Below are 15,087 nucleotides of genomic sequence, written 5' to 3'. Positions count from 1 at the left end.
ATTCCAGGGGCTGGGCTATGATGCTGGCCAGCTCCTTGAGTACTCTGGGGTGTAAATTGTCAGGGCCGGCTGACTTGAAGGTGTCCAGCCTCTCAGGGTGTTCCTTCACGAGGTCAGTATTGATGGAGGGCAAGGAATCTCCCTCACCCAGATGTCCCTGTCCTGTAATGGGCAGGAGCATCCCATGGGACTTGTGAAAGACCAATGCAAGGTATGCATTTAATAAGTTGGCTTTTTCCTGGGCGTTGGTCGTCAGTTGTCCCTTCTGGCAGGGGTCCAATGTTGCCCTTGCTTTTTTTCCAGCTCCCCGCATATCTAAAAAAGGACTTTTTATTGTCCTTGATACTTGTAGCCAGTTGGAGTTCCATCCCAGTCTTGGCTTTCCTGGTTTGCTCCCTGCAGGTCTGGACCACTGCAGTATATTCCTCCTTGGAGGTGGATCTGTTCTCCATCCTTTGTAGGTCTTTCTTTCTGGATGCAGGATGTCTGCTAGTTCCTTGTTGAGCCAAGGGGGCTGCTGTGCCCTTTTGCTGCCTTTCCTCTGAGACGGAATAGCCTTAGCTTGTGCACATAGGATCACTCACTTGAGGAGCAACTACTCTTCCTGGACTCCCCTCCCCTTGGGGTCATGGTCCCTTAGGGCATCACCGACAAGTCTCCTAAGCTTGTCAAAGACAGCTCCTCTGAAGTCGAGGTCCTCTGTACTGCTGACTGACTTACCAGCTTTTCAGTGGATGGTGATCAGCTCGTGGTCACTGTCACCCACCTTCCCTTTGAGCGTTAGGTCACTGATTAGGTCATTCCCAGTTGCCAGTACCAGGTTGAGCAGCACTTTACCTCTCATTGGCCCATAGACTTCTTGTGTCTGATAGAGCTCATCCACACATGTGAGGAAGCTTTGCGTCCGTTCGGATTTGGCCAGCCCCTTTTGTCCAATTCCCTCCTATACAGGGTATAGCCCCATTTATACCTGTGGTCCAGTCATGGATGGAGTCCTACCAGGTCTCCATTATCCCTATGACACCACAGTTGTTTGTGTTGAGCAGGAGGACAAGTTCTTCCTGTTTATTCCTCAAGCTCCTGGCATTCATGTACAGGCATGCAAGTGTCCCCTTGGGGGCCCTTGTCTTGCCTACTGGTTGTTCCACAGCTGGGGCAGGGGTGGGCTCCCTAGAGTGCCTTGGCCTGCTGGCTTTGCAAGGGTTGCTCAGCGGGCCAGCAGTGGTGGTAGTTCCCCTGTCCCCCGGCGGGCTTAGTTTAAAGCCCGGTGGAGCAGGTCAGCCAGTCTGGCTGAGAAGAGCCTCCTCCCCAGCAGAGAGAGGTGGAGGCTGTTTTCTTCCCAGCAGCTCGCTGCCTCTCTCACCAAAGAGCAGGCTGTGGTCATGGAAGCGAAAGCCCTCCTGATGACACCAGCACCGCAGTCCTCCTCTCCCTCCTCAGCCCATAGCCCCAAACCAGAAGAATCAAGGAAAACACCCTACATCCCCAACCTCTTAAGCCCCTCTCCCAAATCCCTCTAGTGCTTCATGACCTGGCTGGGAGGGTTCCAAGCTATGTCATTGGTACCCACATGGATAAGGAGCATAGGGTAGTGGTCAGTGGACTGGAGGAGTTTAGGAGTTTGATGTAATCCTCAGACACTAAAGATCAAAATCTTTGAGAGAGGGAGAAGGCAAAAGAGGGAGAATTTCATCTAAAGGATTCCAATCAATTTCAGTTATCCTTAAAAAAGAAAATAAAATCCCAAGATATGGGTTAAGGTGAGGCTACTTATGATAACCTTAATTTCTTGTTCTCCAAACTCATTTTGACCACCTTGATTATGTCTTTGTATGTAATTGTGTTTTTATGCATTTTTTAAGGGAGTCATTTTTATAAGGGATGTAATTGTATGTATGTTTTAAAGATCAAGTCATGTAAAATCATGTTGTAACTACAGGGGGTATTCTACATTCTTCTAGAATTGTGGTTTTGCAGCTTTACAATGAAAATCATATCATTTAATAACCAAAATGGAGGGAACTTTGAAACTTGGAATGTGTATACAATTTTAAAAAGTTTATAGAATAGGCAAACATGCCAGAATTAAAGTCTTTTTCAGTCAGTTGAAGGAGTTTAAGGCTATAACACAATTTGGGAACATTTGGAAGAAAATGTTCAATCTTGCAGCACAAGATTTTAAATGGTTATCATTAACAGCTTTAATATTTTAACCAGGTTTTGCACTCAAGAGTTCTCGCCTATATGGGACCAGTCATTGAGTTGGAAGGGTTCTGGGAGGGAGAGTCTTGGGTTTGGTTATATGTGATTGATAGTCCTTGTATTATTGTCACTGTTGCAGTCATGTTATGAAAGTACCCAAATCAGATGTCCCCTCCCCCACAGCAGGCATGACACTTTTGACTAAGTTTCTCAGTTTGAGTTTTAAAAAAGAGGAAGGAAGGCAGGAAGCTCTGACAGCAGCAGCAAAGCACACAGCAGTAGCAGCTGCACCAACCAGCCTCCCCTATTCCATCAGTGACTGTGGAATCAGCTCTTGCTTCCAAGTGCCTCCCTCACACGACTCCTGCAGTTTCCTGCTCCCATCCAGTGGCTTTCCTGTTAGCTGGCATCCTCTGGAGCCTGCCAGCACACATGCAATGGCGCGATGGCGCAAGACTGACAAGGAAAAGAGCGGTGTGGGTACGTAACATGAAGCTGCCATTTGAGTTTTATCCCTGCTCAGCTTTAGAGCAGGATGTGGGCACATATTTTGTAGTGCAACGAGCCCTCTTCCCCTGCATTACTGCAATGGCTTTAAGAGAAAACAGTAGTTTCTGTTACAGAACAGCTAATGAATTCCTAGGAAAAAGGACATGAATCGTCTGAGTATCAGTTTAATGTTGTGTTGAACTTTTTTATCATACTCTTTGCCATTAGTGCTAGAATCAGCTTGGCAGTCCTGAAATGCTGGATCTCCAGTGTGACTCTCCATTTCAGCGCTCAGTAAAGAATAACTATTGGGACACTGGCTGGGAGTAAGGTTTAAATACAGGGTTTTTTTTCCTTGAACCTTAATGAACTGCCTCATTTGTTAATAGTGATACTGTAAAAGCTCCAACAAATAAGATACCTTTACAAGCTTGTGTTGGCTGGAAGGGTAATCTCTTCCAACTCTACTTTATACAATTTTCTGGAATGAACATGATGTTCATCATTGTCTTAAACTGTGCTCTATCAAGAATGTTGAAATTTAGGAACCGAAACAGAACACTGAAAAATGTGTAGTGACTTAAGGACGTTCATTTAACAAGATTTTTTTTCTCATTTCATTATGTAGCCTGCTGTTTGATAGTCAGGAACCCTAATTTACCACTAAAATATAAAAGGAATGTTTAATTTAAAAAGCATAAAGTGCTTCATAGCATAGGACCTGTTTAATTATATGGAATTAAATGGTTAAGCTTTAATATTTCTTTCAGGAAATTAATAAAAACAAATTATTATTTCTCTCAGTAATGATAATTTTCAATTTCCAAGCACAGAAGTGGTAAAATTATATAATCTAAGTATCCTGTACCAGTTCAAAGCCACTGCAAAACTAATGAACTAAGATTACTTTTTTTTTCTGTTTCAGTCTTATATGGCTGCAAAGCAGAAACATGTTTCAATTAAGCTGTTTGCAAGAACACAGAAATTCAAAATTATCTGGCTTGTTCCATTTGGTTTTGTGTAAGATGTTATATTTCAGTTCATATGCTGCTGATCAGTTGTATGATCTAAAATTACTCTAGTGTATATAAGTGATTTAAAAAAAATTATTATTTAAAGCAAATATCTAGGTGTCTGCATTTATTTATTGAGATAACATTGTAGTTTCTATATGCTCAGATTTTTCTATGTAGTTCTCATCACCGTAAATAAAAGCAGTTAATTCTTTGATTGTTGTATGCTAAAGTAGTGATGTTTAGATCATCTAGTCTAACTTCCCCTATAAGACACAATTCAATATATTTCAGCAAGTTTCCCACGCTTTGATCCCAGTCACTTGTTTGATTAAACTATAACTATCAGACCTATTTGGTATTGGTGAAGGTGGAGAATCTGCTGCTGCTCTTGATAGTTTGTTGTTTTTTTGAACAACTACAAAAAAGTTGTTCCAAATTTTGAATATGTCTAGTTTTAATGTCTCACCCATGTGGTTTTTGAATTCTTTTGAAACCATAATGTGCTTTTGAAAGCAGATACGAGAGTTGTCTTGGTATTTTCTAGCTGTACTAGAGAAGCCATTTGATATTTGTAAGCACCCTTTTCTAGCAGAAACAGTAGTATCAAACATGATTTTTAGTGTAGGAAATAAGTAGTTTATTTTTACATGAAAAATACTAATTTAATGTTTTCTTCAGCAAAGGTTGTCTGATTAAATAAATATACATTAAGCAGTGTACAAAATCTCAGCACCTTGGCTAATCAAGTTAGTATAATAATTTAGAATCAGTAGGAAAGGTTAGTAAGGTTACCAGATCTATTGTAGTTAAAAGAAAGTATGCTTCTCTGACATATTTTTACTAATTTTTAATGTATGTATATATTTTGTAGAATTTGTAGCATTTTTCTGCTTAGTCGTGCCTTATAAAGCCATAAAAATGTCACACCATTTATCTGTGCAATTTTTTTCATAATGCATTAGAATTACTAACAACTTGACAATTTGAACCTTACAGTAAAATGTAATTAACACATTACTGCAAGTTGATTATTAATAATGATTCACTAGCTATATGTGACTAATTATCAATAGCAACCCATATTCAATTTTTCATGAGCTGTGATCTTTACGTCATATTGAGAAGTGATAAAATATTATTTTTAACATTTATAATGAAGAAAAAATATTACAAAAATTCCAAGTGCCAATTGCAGGCAGTCAGACTCACTACCTGAGAACTGTATTATTCGGATAAATGTTTGATGTACAATTTCTTATTAAAAATGTCTTATTGCTAAATATAAATTACATGATTTTGAAAGAGATGCATGCACTCATCCCCAGAATAGACTATAAACTATTATACTGTATAGAACTGTCTGCCATATTCAGCCAGGAAAAACTGAAGAGTGTCCAACACTCAGAAAGCAGCCCCTGGCTTTGCAGGTGCTGCGGAGGGCATAGGTCAGAGTAAATTCCAGTGTGATTGAGTAATACTGTACATTTGGAAGTGACCGATTATACTAACAAATGATGAATTATCCAAAGTGTTTTGCATCGAAGTGAATGAAAGTCTGGTAGGGGTTCAGTGCACTGATTAAGATTTTAACGACTAATTTACCAAATTACTATACTTACAAGATACTATACTATACTATACCATACCAAATTTTACTATATTTTGTTTTAAAACCTAAAAGAATTTACTTAGCTGGGACTTCTGGTTTTAGTAATAATACCCTGGTAAAGTGAAACACTTTAAGTATTTTTTAATTTAGTCTTCTGCTTTTACTTATGTTTTTTAGTACATGATTTAAAGTTGACTAAATCAATTGTTAGGCAGCTCTAATACAGGCGGTAATAGAACAGTGTAAGTTACCATTTACATTTTATTGCATGTCAATTTAAGTTACTAACACTGCCTCTAAAAATTACAGAAAATCCTTTCATCTATTTTGAAACTCACTGTCTGATACTTTATCACTGTTCCCAGATATTGCAGTTAGTTCCTTCTTGAATCTGGAACTTGGCCTCATGACTGGGTTAGATATTCAAACAGCAGCCCATCATACTAGAAAGATGAGTAATGGATACTTACACTGCTGATCATATTTGCAGCAGTCATGTGAGTTACCTCATTCAAATCAATGAGATAACTTGCATCATGTGTAAGGTGTTCCAGGACTTGGCCTATTTGGAGTAAACCCTAATTTAAGCAGTGGGGAGAGGGCATATCAGAATAGTTTTAAGTATTCATTTGTTGAGCTTAGTGTGCAGTAAGGCAGTAATTGTAATTGCGTGAATATGATAATGATAACAGAAGAAAAACATTTTGAAAGTAGCTATTTAATACTTCACAGTATCTCACATCCATTTCCTGCTTTAAATTAGAAATACAGTGAATCAGTAAGCACTTGAACTATATTTCAGATTTGTTCAAAGGTGCAAACTGTTGCCTTTGACTACGAGAAACTAGCACTGTGAATAATAATGAAGGACATATAAAGCATCTGAGGGCAGGAATGGCATGGGCTACTGTCTGCATCTTTAATACACTGTGCCATTGGAAGCAGCAATTTGGGTAGGTATAGCATACTTATTTGATGAATAAAGCAGTCAGTTATTAAATACAGCAGTAACAAGTGGTATTCGGTGTTTTTCCTTGGTGATAATTTGCAAACGCTGTATTCCTTTCTGCATTAGTGTGGGTAAAACAGTGACCCTTCTAGGTAAGGCATAAAATAATAAAGCGTAGCAGAAAGACCATGCAGCTGTGCATGCCCACCTGGATGGCAAATGGGTTCAGATCCATTGTTAGAGAAATGCCCTGTCAAACCTTAATCTTAGGTTTAACCCACTGAGCAATGAACTACAGGAGAATGCTGCAGAGCATTCTTCCTAAAGAGCAGATGTTGCAATCTACTTTGAAATTCAATACGTTGGTAAACCCTGTATGAATTCAGGCAAGGTTATATAGATATCGTCTTTGGTTAGCTTCTAAGGTACAAATCTATGCTGCCTTCTACTTGACTTCAGACTAACATAGGTAACTGTGGGCACATCTACATCAGACTTTACTGTGAAGTTGACTCATTAACTGTGCAGTAAATGTCTTAGCGTCTATACATGCAACCCTGTTAGGGCACATGAAACTAATAAACCCTGCAACAGGGTAGTACTTGTAAGTACAAGTACTATGTAGTACCCTGCTGTGGAATTTTTTCATATGCAAAAGTGCATGTGTAGACACTGACCCAGCTGCCTGGAGTATGAAGGTGCTTCAGGCAGGGGCTGCCTGCTGGCTAGTCCTGCACTGAAGAACCGTCGTGCCCCAGCCATTCCTTCTGAAGCACATTGAGCCTGGCTGGAGCAGCCCTAGGCTGGCAGGCTGAGCCCCTGGCCCTCCTGCCAGCTGGGGCTGCTGCAACCCAGCTCAGTGTACTGCGGTCTAGGCACACATGTAAACTGTGTGCCTGGGTGCTTCCCAGGAGCAATAAACCGAAGAGCCATGAGCTCGAGTTTATTGCTGCACACTAATGGCACATGTAAATGAGCCTAGGATTTCTCAAATTGAAAATTATGTTAAGCATTCTTTTCAGAATGGGCCTAGAGGACTGTTATTGAACAACACTGACTATTCCTAATGGAAAAAATGGAAGTGTTACTCTACGCATAACAGCAGATGAGAAGGAGTGCTGGGAATGGAATTCAGATGGCTTTCCTGTCTAATACCCCTTATCACACTGTGATCCAGAAATATTGATAGGCCTTAACCCAGAGACGCATCAAATGTTCTAAATAGGGCAAAAACAGATAGAGGTATAGTTAGCCATATTAGTCTAATGTTAGACAGGGTAGATGTACACTTTATAGACTACCTAAATAAGATAGCATCTGGTGAAGTGAACTTGAGTTTACAAAAGCTACAGATCACCACCCCAAAGGAATTTCCCAACAACAGTAAAATACCAATTATATAAGTACTTAAATATAGGACCCTTTTTCTAGTACATTTTTATAATCCATGAAAAATAAGAAAAATTAACTTTCTGCTATGAATATTATGGAGTTTTGGAGCTAGAAAGACATTCCAGGCTCACAAATAATTAGAGATCTAGAGAAGTTATGCAGAGAAATTTTGGAGGTTGCTGTAGTAAGATAAGTAGCCCTTTTTGGGCTTTTCCCACAGCTTTCAGACTGTATAGGCCTTTAAAATCTTTGTTCATGTTTTTGAGTGCCCTGTTAAAAACAAACAGCATTTCTCACTTTTAGTGTTGGCTTAAGGTCTGTCTTAGCAAACTTGTTCACCTCGGCCAGTATGCTTCTTTCCATGCCTCTCTGATATTGACAGGCTATTAAATTGAAGAGATGTGCAGAGGTGGTGGGAACATTTAGTTGCAGGGTCTTTTAATCTAATATGAGGATGTCTGAAGTGGACACAAGCAAATGTCTTTTTATTCTTAGCTATTGGTAGGGTAGGGAAGGGCAGGGAAATTGATTCGAGCTTTTGGGTGAAGAATTTAGAGGATTCTGGACTGGCGATTCTGAGTTCTCCCTGTAGGAGATGATACCCTGAATTGCTCTGGAAGATGGGAAGTTATTTTTTGTGCTTTCTAAGAAAAGAGTTCATTCAAACCTCAGCTGGGGTCTGTGGCCAGGGAGGGGGATTAACATTCCCTGCCCTCGAGTAAAGAGCCCCCGAGTAGAGAGCTCTAGCATCCCCCAGCTTCTGGCCTGAGCCACTGCAGGCTTGTGGCTGCATTTCTTGAATCAAAAGTGAATGTCTGTCCAGTGGTTTTTCAGTTTAATTTCTGCAGTTTAGACTAACCTGAAAGACTGAATCAATTCAGCCTTGTGCTTTTTGACTGTCTGTACTTAGCTCTAGGGAGTTGCAATGGCAAGTGATTACATATAAAGATATTAATTAGTAGGCAACGTGTTTACTTCTTTCTGTAACTTATACTTGTTTCTTTTGCTTTTATCCAGTAGAAGACAGTTCTAATGGTAAACTGAGAGGTAGTATTGAGCCCTGTCTGAGGAAAATGTTTAGCTGCCTTTTTTTCACCTGGATTTCCAGGTTAAAGTAGAATTTATATAAAAACAGTAAAAGTAAGAGAGGCAAAGGCAACGTTCTTCCCTTGAAGCTGAGGGCATGTAATAAAATCACTGCTGCATGAGTGCTCTGTATTTACATAAGTAGTTTGTACATAGAATGCTATTTGGTAAGGAAGACCATAGAAAATGGTCCTGCTATACTCAGTAATCAATAAAACTGATGACTGAATGGAAGTTCTTGTGTTCACCTCTTCATCTAGGGTTCCTAAATCATGTAACAGCTGCCTTGCATTATATTATGAGCTGACACAGACCAGTGCAACATCGGGTTGTTCTGCTGCAGCTCCATTTTGACAAATTACTCTTGTTCATATTTTTGAGTGCCCTGTTAAAAACAAGCAAACAAAAACTCAGTAATGAAATGGCTGTACTTTGAGAATTGCCTAAGAATGGGACTAAACATTAACATGTATATCTTCAAAAGGCCATCAGTTAAAAATGAGAAAGTTTTGCTTATCTGATAGCTTTCGAATTATAGCTTCTGACATGAGAATCAAGCTGTCTTTATCCTTTTTTTCACACAGCTAACTACAGGCCAAATTGAGCTCTAACATACTGGAAACGTAATACTTTCACCACAGTTGCACAGGTTATATAACTTACATAACTCAATAAAATTCCATTATGGTGGAAAAACAAAGCTCAGGAGTAGAGAATTATTCAAAGGCATTTTTAGTGTCATGTGCTGGCGTTGTGTCTTTCATGCTTTGTAATAGTCATGGTTAAATAAATCAGAGTTAATAATGCTTTTTCTAGTGAGCAGAGGGGAGCAGAATTCAGTGCATGCTTTTCACATGGCAAACAATAATAAAAGATCCAAATGTTGTTTTTGTCCTTAATGATTAGATAGGATTGACGCTTGTAAGTAAGGTGGTGGCCTCTCAAGTTAGAAGGTACAATTTTATATTAGCATTCTTAAGGGTAGATCTGCATTTTAAGTAGCTTGGATAAATATTATGAGAAAGAAGTGGTAAATAACAAAATGCAGAGTTTTCCAAGTTCAGATTTCAGGCTTCCCACATGATAGCTTAGTCATTTGAGGCTTTTGAAAAATACAGGTTAGTAAGAGGTTTTTAATGTTTCATTTTCCGCAACAGGACTGTTTTGTGAGACAATACCAGTATTTTAGCGCAAAATCAAACACAATTCTTGCTCAAGTTATTCATTAGAGCATGGCAGTAAATACAATGCAGACTGCATGAGATCCTGAGCTTGAATCATACCTTGGTAATTCTGCAGTTAGGAGGGCAAAGAAATCAAACCAGCAAAAAGCAAATGGGACAAATAATTTAGGACATGACTAGATGAAATGGAAGGCACTACAGATGACACTTGATCTGAAAAGCAGGAGACACTGACTTAAGAAACAAAAACTACAGCAAGAGATTCTTAGAGAAATTTAAATATATTTCTTCTGTGTTGCTGACTGACTGAATGAACTTTCTGTTGGTCAGCATTAAAATTGGCGTTCACTACTGGCTTGCAGCCTGATTGAGGTAATAAAATGTACCTTCAACTCCCATTTAAGTCAGTAAACATTTGAGGGTACTTAGCAGCTTACAGAATAATTGTGGGATTGATTTCCCCCCTCACCTTCCTCCCTCCCCCGCTTCCACCCTGGATGGTAGATTGGTACAATTTGAGTTTATTAATCTATGTGCAAATTGGAGGTTTGGGTTGAGGAACACTGTTAAAAGGTTACAGTAATAAAGTAGTTTCTTTCAACCTTCAGCAGCCATGGGTATCTAACAGATGCCTTTTACTGATCCTGAATTGCCACTGAGTTAATTAGGTAGTCTCCCTGAATGAGTGCCAAGAGGTTCATAAGGCTAAAACACCCCTTTCTGGAACACAGTTCCCACAGTACGGACGACTTAGTGAACTGCAAGGGACCCTGATTATGAAACAAGTCTTCAGAAGTGGACAGAATGAGGTGTGAAGAGTTTGAGAGCAGGGTTTTGTTTTTTTTTCATATTTCACTGGCTCAGGAACTGGTGGTAGCTGTGCTCCTACTTAAAAAATGACTTTTTTAAACATGTGGCCTATATTTAGACCATGCTTCCTTGCTCATGTCTCGTTCACTTAGTGTTATTTACACTGACACCCTACATTTTATGGTGGCGGCACATGCATTATTTTATCTACTCTTTGACAGGATCATCTTTGTGTTGTATAGTAAAGAGCACCAGGGGTCTCACTTCTTTATCATGGCCAGTACAAATAGCTAAACCAATTATTCTCAGTCAGGGTGCTGCAGCACCTTGGAGTTCCTAAGGTCCATTTGAGGGTGCAATGGGGTATCACACAATGTTAGGATTGGTAGGTGTGCAAATGTGATTTACGAGATAAAGCCAGAGATATCAGATAGAAATCAATAATATTAAAACCATTTTGACCTGTTCTGGTCTTTTTGAGTCATTTGCAACAGAATAATTCCTCTATCATGTTTCTGTAGTAAAAATTGAGTGCAAACCAAGAGCTAGCATTTCCTGAGGGGTGTCTTGAGCCTATGATTTTGAGAATCACTGAGCTAAATAAACACTTTACTGTTTAGTTAATAATTGGAAAACTGAGTGGTATGGTGTATTAACATTTGACTTGTTGCTCTGAACTGTACCTCCTTGAATAACTGGGCTTATTAACTTATTAAATTGTTGGATTTACCTGTTAAATTGAGTAAGAGATTTAGAATTGTTTTCTCTATATTTCCATTCCTCATTCAGAGTGATTTATTTTGTACTTTTTGCAAACTTACTTGGGGTTCAGTTCTATTTATACTATGAAATACTTCTAGTGCATTTAGGTTTTAAACTCTTAGTATAAATTCTTCATAAACAAGACAATCAAAACTTTTAAAAGGAATTGGTTTTATCTGTAGATTTCCACTTACTCATTTAGTTATGGGTTTTTTTTTTCATTTGTGAAGTTGAGCCACTTCCTTTGACAGTTGATGAGTATGTTCTAAGTTATTAACTAGTACTAAAGGAAGCAATTAAAATGAGGCAACACTATTCAGAACATGAACGGATGATTCATTTATTTTTAGTTAAGGGTGAAAGGTAATTGGTATTAATCCTATCTCATAGTGACTGTTTTCAATGTTACCATATCTGTGTATTTCAAAAAATATAGCATTTAATGATCATGGGTGTATGTGGTGCACATGCTCCCTTCTGATTTTTAATTGGATTCGAGCAGAATTTCTGGTTTGACTGGCAAGGATTTGTTCAATTACAATTTCAGCAGTTTTAACCACAAAAGGGACAGATATATAAGCCATTCAGAATACCAAAGAGAAGCTGATTATATCTGTGTTCACTTTCTACCCAATAGCCTACTAAGGAAGGTATTCATCTGGAAAGGGAAAACAAGGTGAAAATCCCTCCTTTGCATGAGAGGATTTGAGCCTGCAGCTGTCACCTTTTAGGAGAATATAAAAGACATTATAGGTTATTCTATGGCAGGATGCTCATAATCACTTCTGTTGACAAATCCATTTGTCAAGGATTACCTAAAAATTTATCAGAGCAGGAACTGGAAAGCAGATTTCCTACCTATAAGGTCAATGTCCTAACTGCTAGGCTGTAGATTCCACCCTCCCCCTGCCCCCTCCCCCCCCATGAATAGTTGATTACTACATGTAAAGAGGAATGGGCCAGTAAGAGACATTTAAGAATACTCTCTCCATAATACCTTATAACATGAGAGTGAGGAAAGTCTTATAGAAGACAGTAGGCTTTGAATACCCTCAGGTAGAAGAGGGAATTGAACCTGGACCCCCATATCTTAGATGACTGCCCAGTCTAATGGGTAAAATGGATGAGCTACTGTATTTCTCTCCTTCTGTTTTGTGAATTTAGCATATTTTTCACTGAAACTGTTCGGTAACATTAACTTTATTTAATGAATAGTTTTGGCAAAAGCAAAAAAAATACATGAGCAGTTTATTCATCCAAAATTGCCAAGATCCATGTCCAAGAATATAAATGTGGATTATTTTACGCTTTACATCAGGTAATGGCATACAATATACTGAGTCGTCCCCTTTGGAAGTATTTAGCAAGTCTAGTTTTCAACTTTGTTTATAACACTGTAAGCTGCACCTTAACTCTGCTTCCTGTCTTCTATTGCTTCTTCTTTGGAATCTTCCTCCCCCTCCCCTTGCCTCCTTTCTCTTTACCATAGCTTTTCTCTCCGAATTTTTTAAAGCAGCGACATGACCAGAAACAAGCATTGGTATCTCATGGTTCGCAGCACTTTGGATATGATACAGGAACAATGCATACCATAACATTGCTGGGTTTATTTTTATCAAGAAAAGCATAATATACTTTTTGGGGAGCACGCAGAAAGCAAAATACAATAGATTTTGGAACTACTGTATAACAGACCTGCTATATGATAAATGTAATGAAATGCTGTCAAACAGTAATAATTACCATTTGAGAACAAACGAAAAAGGAGAAAACATCAGACGTAGAGAGATACATTATTTATAAGGAACATAAGAATGAATGAATAGAAAGGAGTAATTAAAATTCTAACACTAAAAAAACTGTAGGAATGAAATTTCATTTTATTTGGAGTACTGAAATGGTTTAAGTTCTGAGGTATCTTTTTAAAAAACATGATCCTCTCTTTTTCATGTTTATAAGACACAGAAAATATAGGTGAGATTATAATAATAGATTTCATAGATATTAGGGCTGGAAGGGACCTCGGAAGATCATCAGTCCAGCCCCCTGCCCAAGGGGCAAGAAGTCAGCTAGGATCAGAGGATCCCATCAAAATAGACATCCAAATGTTTCTTGAAAGTTTCCAGAGTAGATGCTTGCACCACCTCTGAAGGGTGGTCGGACATGGATGGTCAAGAAGTTTTGCCTTATGTCCAGCCTAAAATGTTCTTCTAGGAGTTTGTGACCGTTGGACCTTTTCTTCCCTTGGGGTGCTCTGGTAAACAGACATTCCCCCAGATTCTGATGCACACCCCTTATGTACTTATAGGCATCCATCAAATCACCCCTGAGCCCACGCTTCTCCAGGCTGAAGAGTCCCATGACTCTCAGCCTTTCTTCATAAGGCCTGCTCTCTTGCCCTCTGATCATGTGCGTGGCTCTCCTCTGGACTCTCTCAAGCTTCTCCACATCCTTTCTGAATTGTGGAGCCCAGAATTGGACACAGTACTCTAGCTACAGCCTCACCAAGGCTGAGTACAGTGGGAAGAAGACTTCCTGGGTCTTGCTTGACATACATCAGTAGATGCAAGCCAGAGTTCTGTTTGCTTTGCCAGCTGCGGTATCACATTGGTGGATCATGTTTATCTTGTGGTCAGTCATGACCCCCAAGTCTCTTTTGGTCATAGTGCTAGCAAGTGTAGCACTGCTGATCCTATAAGAGTGATGTGGGTTTTGTTCTCCAAGGTGGAGCACCTTGCATTTTTCTGTGTTGAATGCCATTCAGGTTTTCATCCACCCACTTTGCGAGCCTATCTAAATTGGCCTGGATCAGCCTGTCCTCAAGTGTGGACACTCTTCCCCATAGTTTGGTGTCATCAGCAAACTTAGCCAGTTCACTTCTGACACCAGACATTATAAAGACATATAGGCCCGAGAACGGGGCACTGGTCACTACCAGTCGTGATTTGGTTCCATCAACTACAACTCTTTGCGTCTGACCTCAGAGCCAGTTCCCCAGCCATTGGACTGTAAGTTATTCAAGGCTTCAGTTTTCCAATTTCACCATGAGGACATCATGGGACATGAGGTCAAAGGCTTTTTTAAAGTCTAAAAAAGTGATATCCACCACTTTCCATTTGTCCAGGATATGCTAATCAAAGATAGCAAGTGAGTTATGAGGACGCCAAAATACCCTGATCAGTACAAACCTATTTAGTAGGATGGAGGGACAGGGAGGGAGAGTAGGACTTCATGTACAAGTTGCATGAAGATTAGCTATTTGTATTCTGATGGAAACAGATGGCTATAATAAAACCTATAAATTGCCATTAGCAGCAGCTATGTATAAATCTAAAGTTTATCAACATGTGCATATAGTGTTACAATTTTAATTGCTCCTTTCTAAATATTCATTAATTCTTACTTTCCTTATAATAATTTGTATCTCTGATTCTGATATTTTCTCCTTTTTTATTTATTCTCAAATGGTAATTTTTAATGTTTGTCAGCATGTGTACCCTCTCTCTCTCTCTCACTCTCTCTCTCCCTCTCCTTCTCTGTCTTTCTTTCTCTTTCTCTTTCTCTTTCTCTTTCTCATGTTGGGAAGAA

At 39.1% G+C, this 15,087-nt stretch overlaps 1 protein-coding gene across 1 annotated transcript in view; it reads left to right on the top strand.

Moving 5' to 3' along the window:
• Positions 1 to 2,485: 2,485 nt before the first annotated feature.
• The window catches only part of DOCK2 (dedicator of cytokinesis 2), a 520,353-nt gene continuing 507,751 nt past the window's right edge, over positions 2,486 to 15,087 (top strand). Inside the window, exon 1 of the mRNA XM_019487133.2 lies at positions 2,486 to 2,682. Within this exon, the coding sequence (XP_019342678.1) occupies positions 2,640 to 2,682 (43 nt within the window). The 5' untranslated portion in view covers positions 2,486 to 2,639. The remainder of the gene's footprint in view (positions 2,683 to 15,087) is intronic.

Source organism: Alligator mississippiensis, chromosome 9 (genome assembly GCF_030867095.1).
Source record: "Alligator mississippiensis isolate rAllMis1 chromosome 9, rAllMis1, whole genome shotgun sequence".
In the NCBI taxonomy this organism is placed as follows: Eukaryota; Metazoa; Chordata; order Crocodylia; family Alligatoridae; genus Alligator; species Alligator mississippiensis.
The sequence above is the reverse complement of the archived record's forward strand: the minus strand, read 5'-3'. Positions and strand labels throughout refer to the sequence as shown.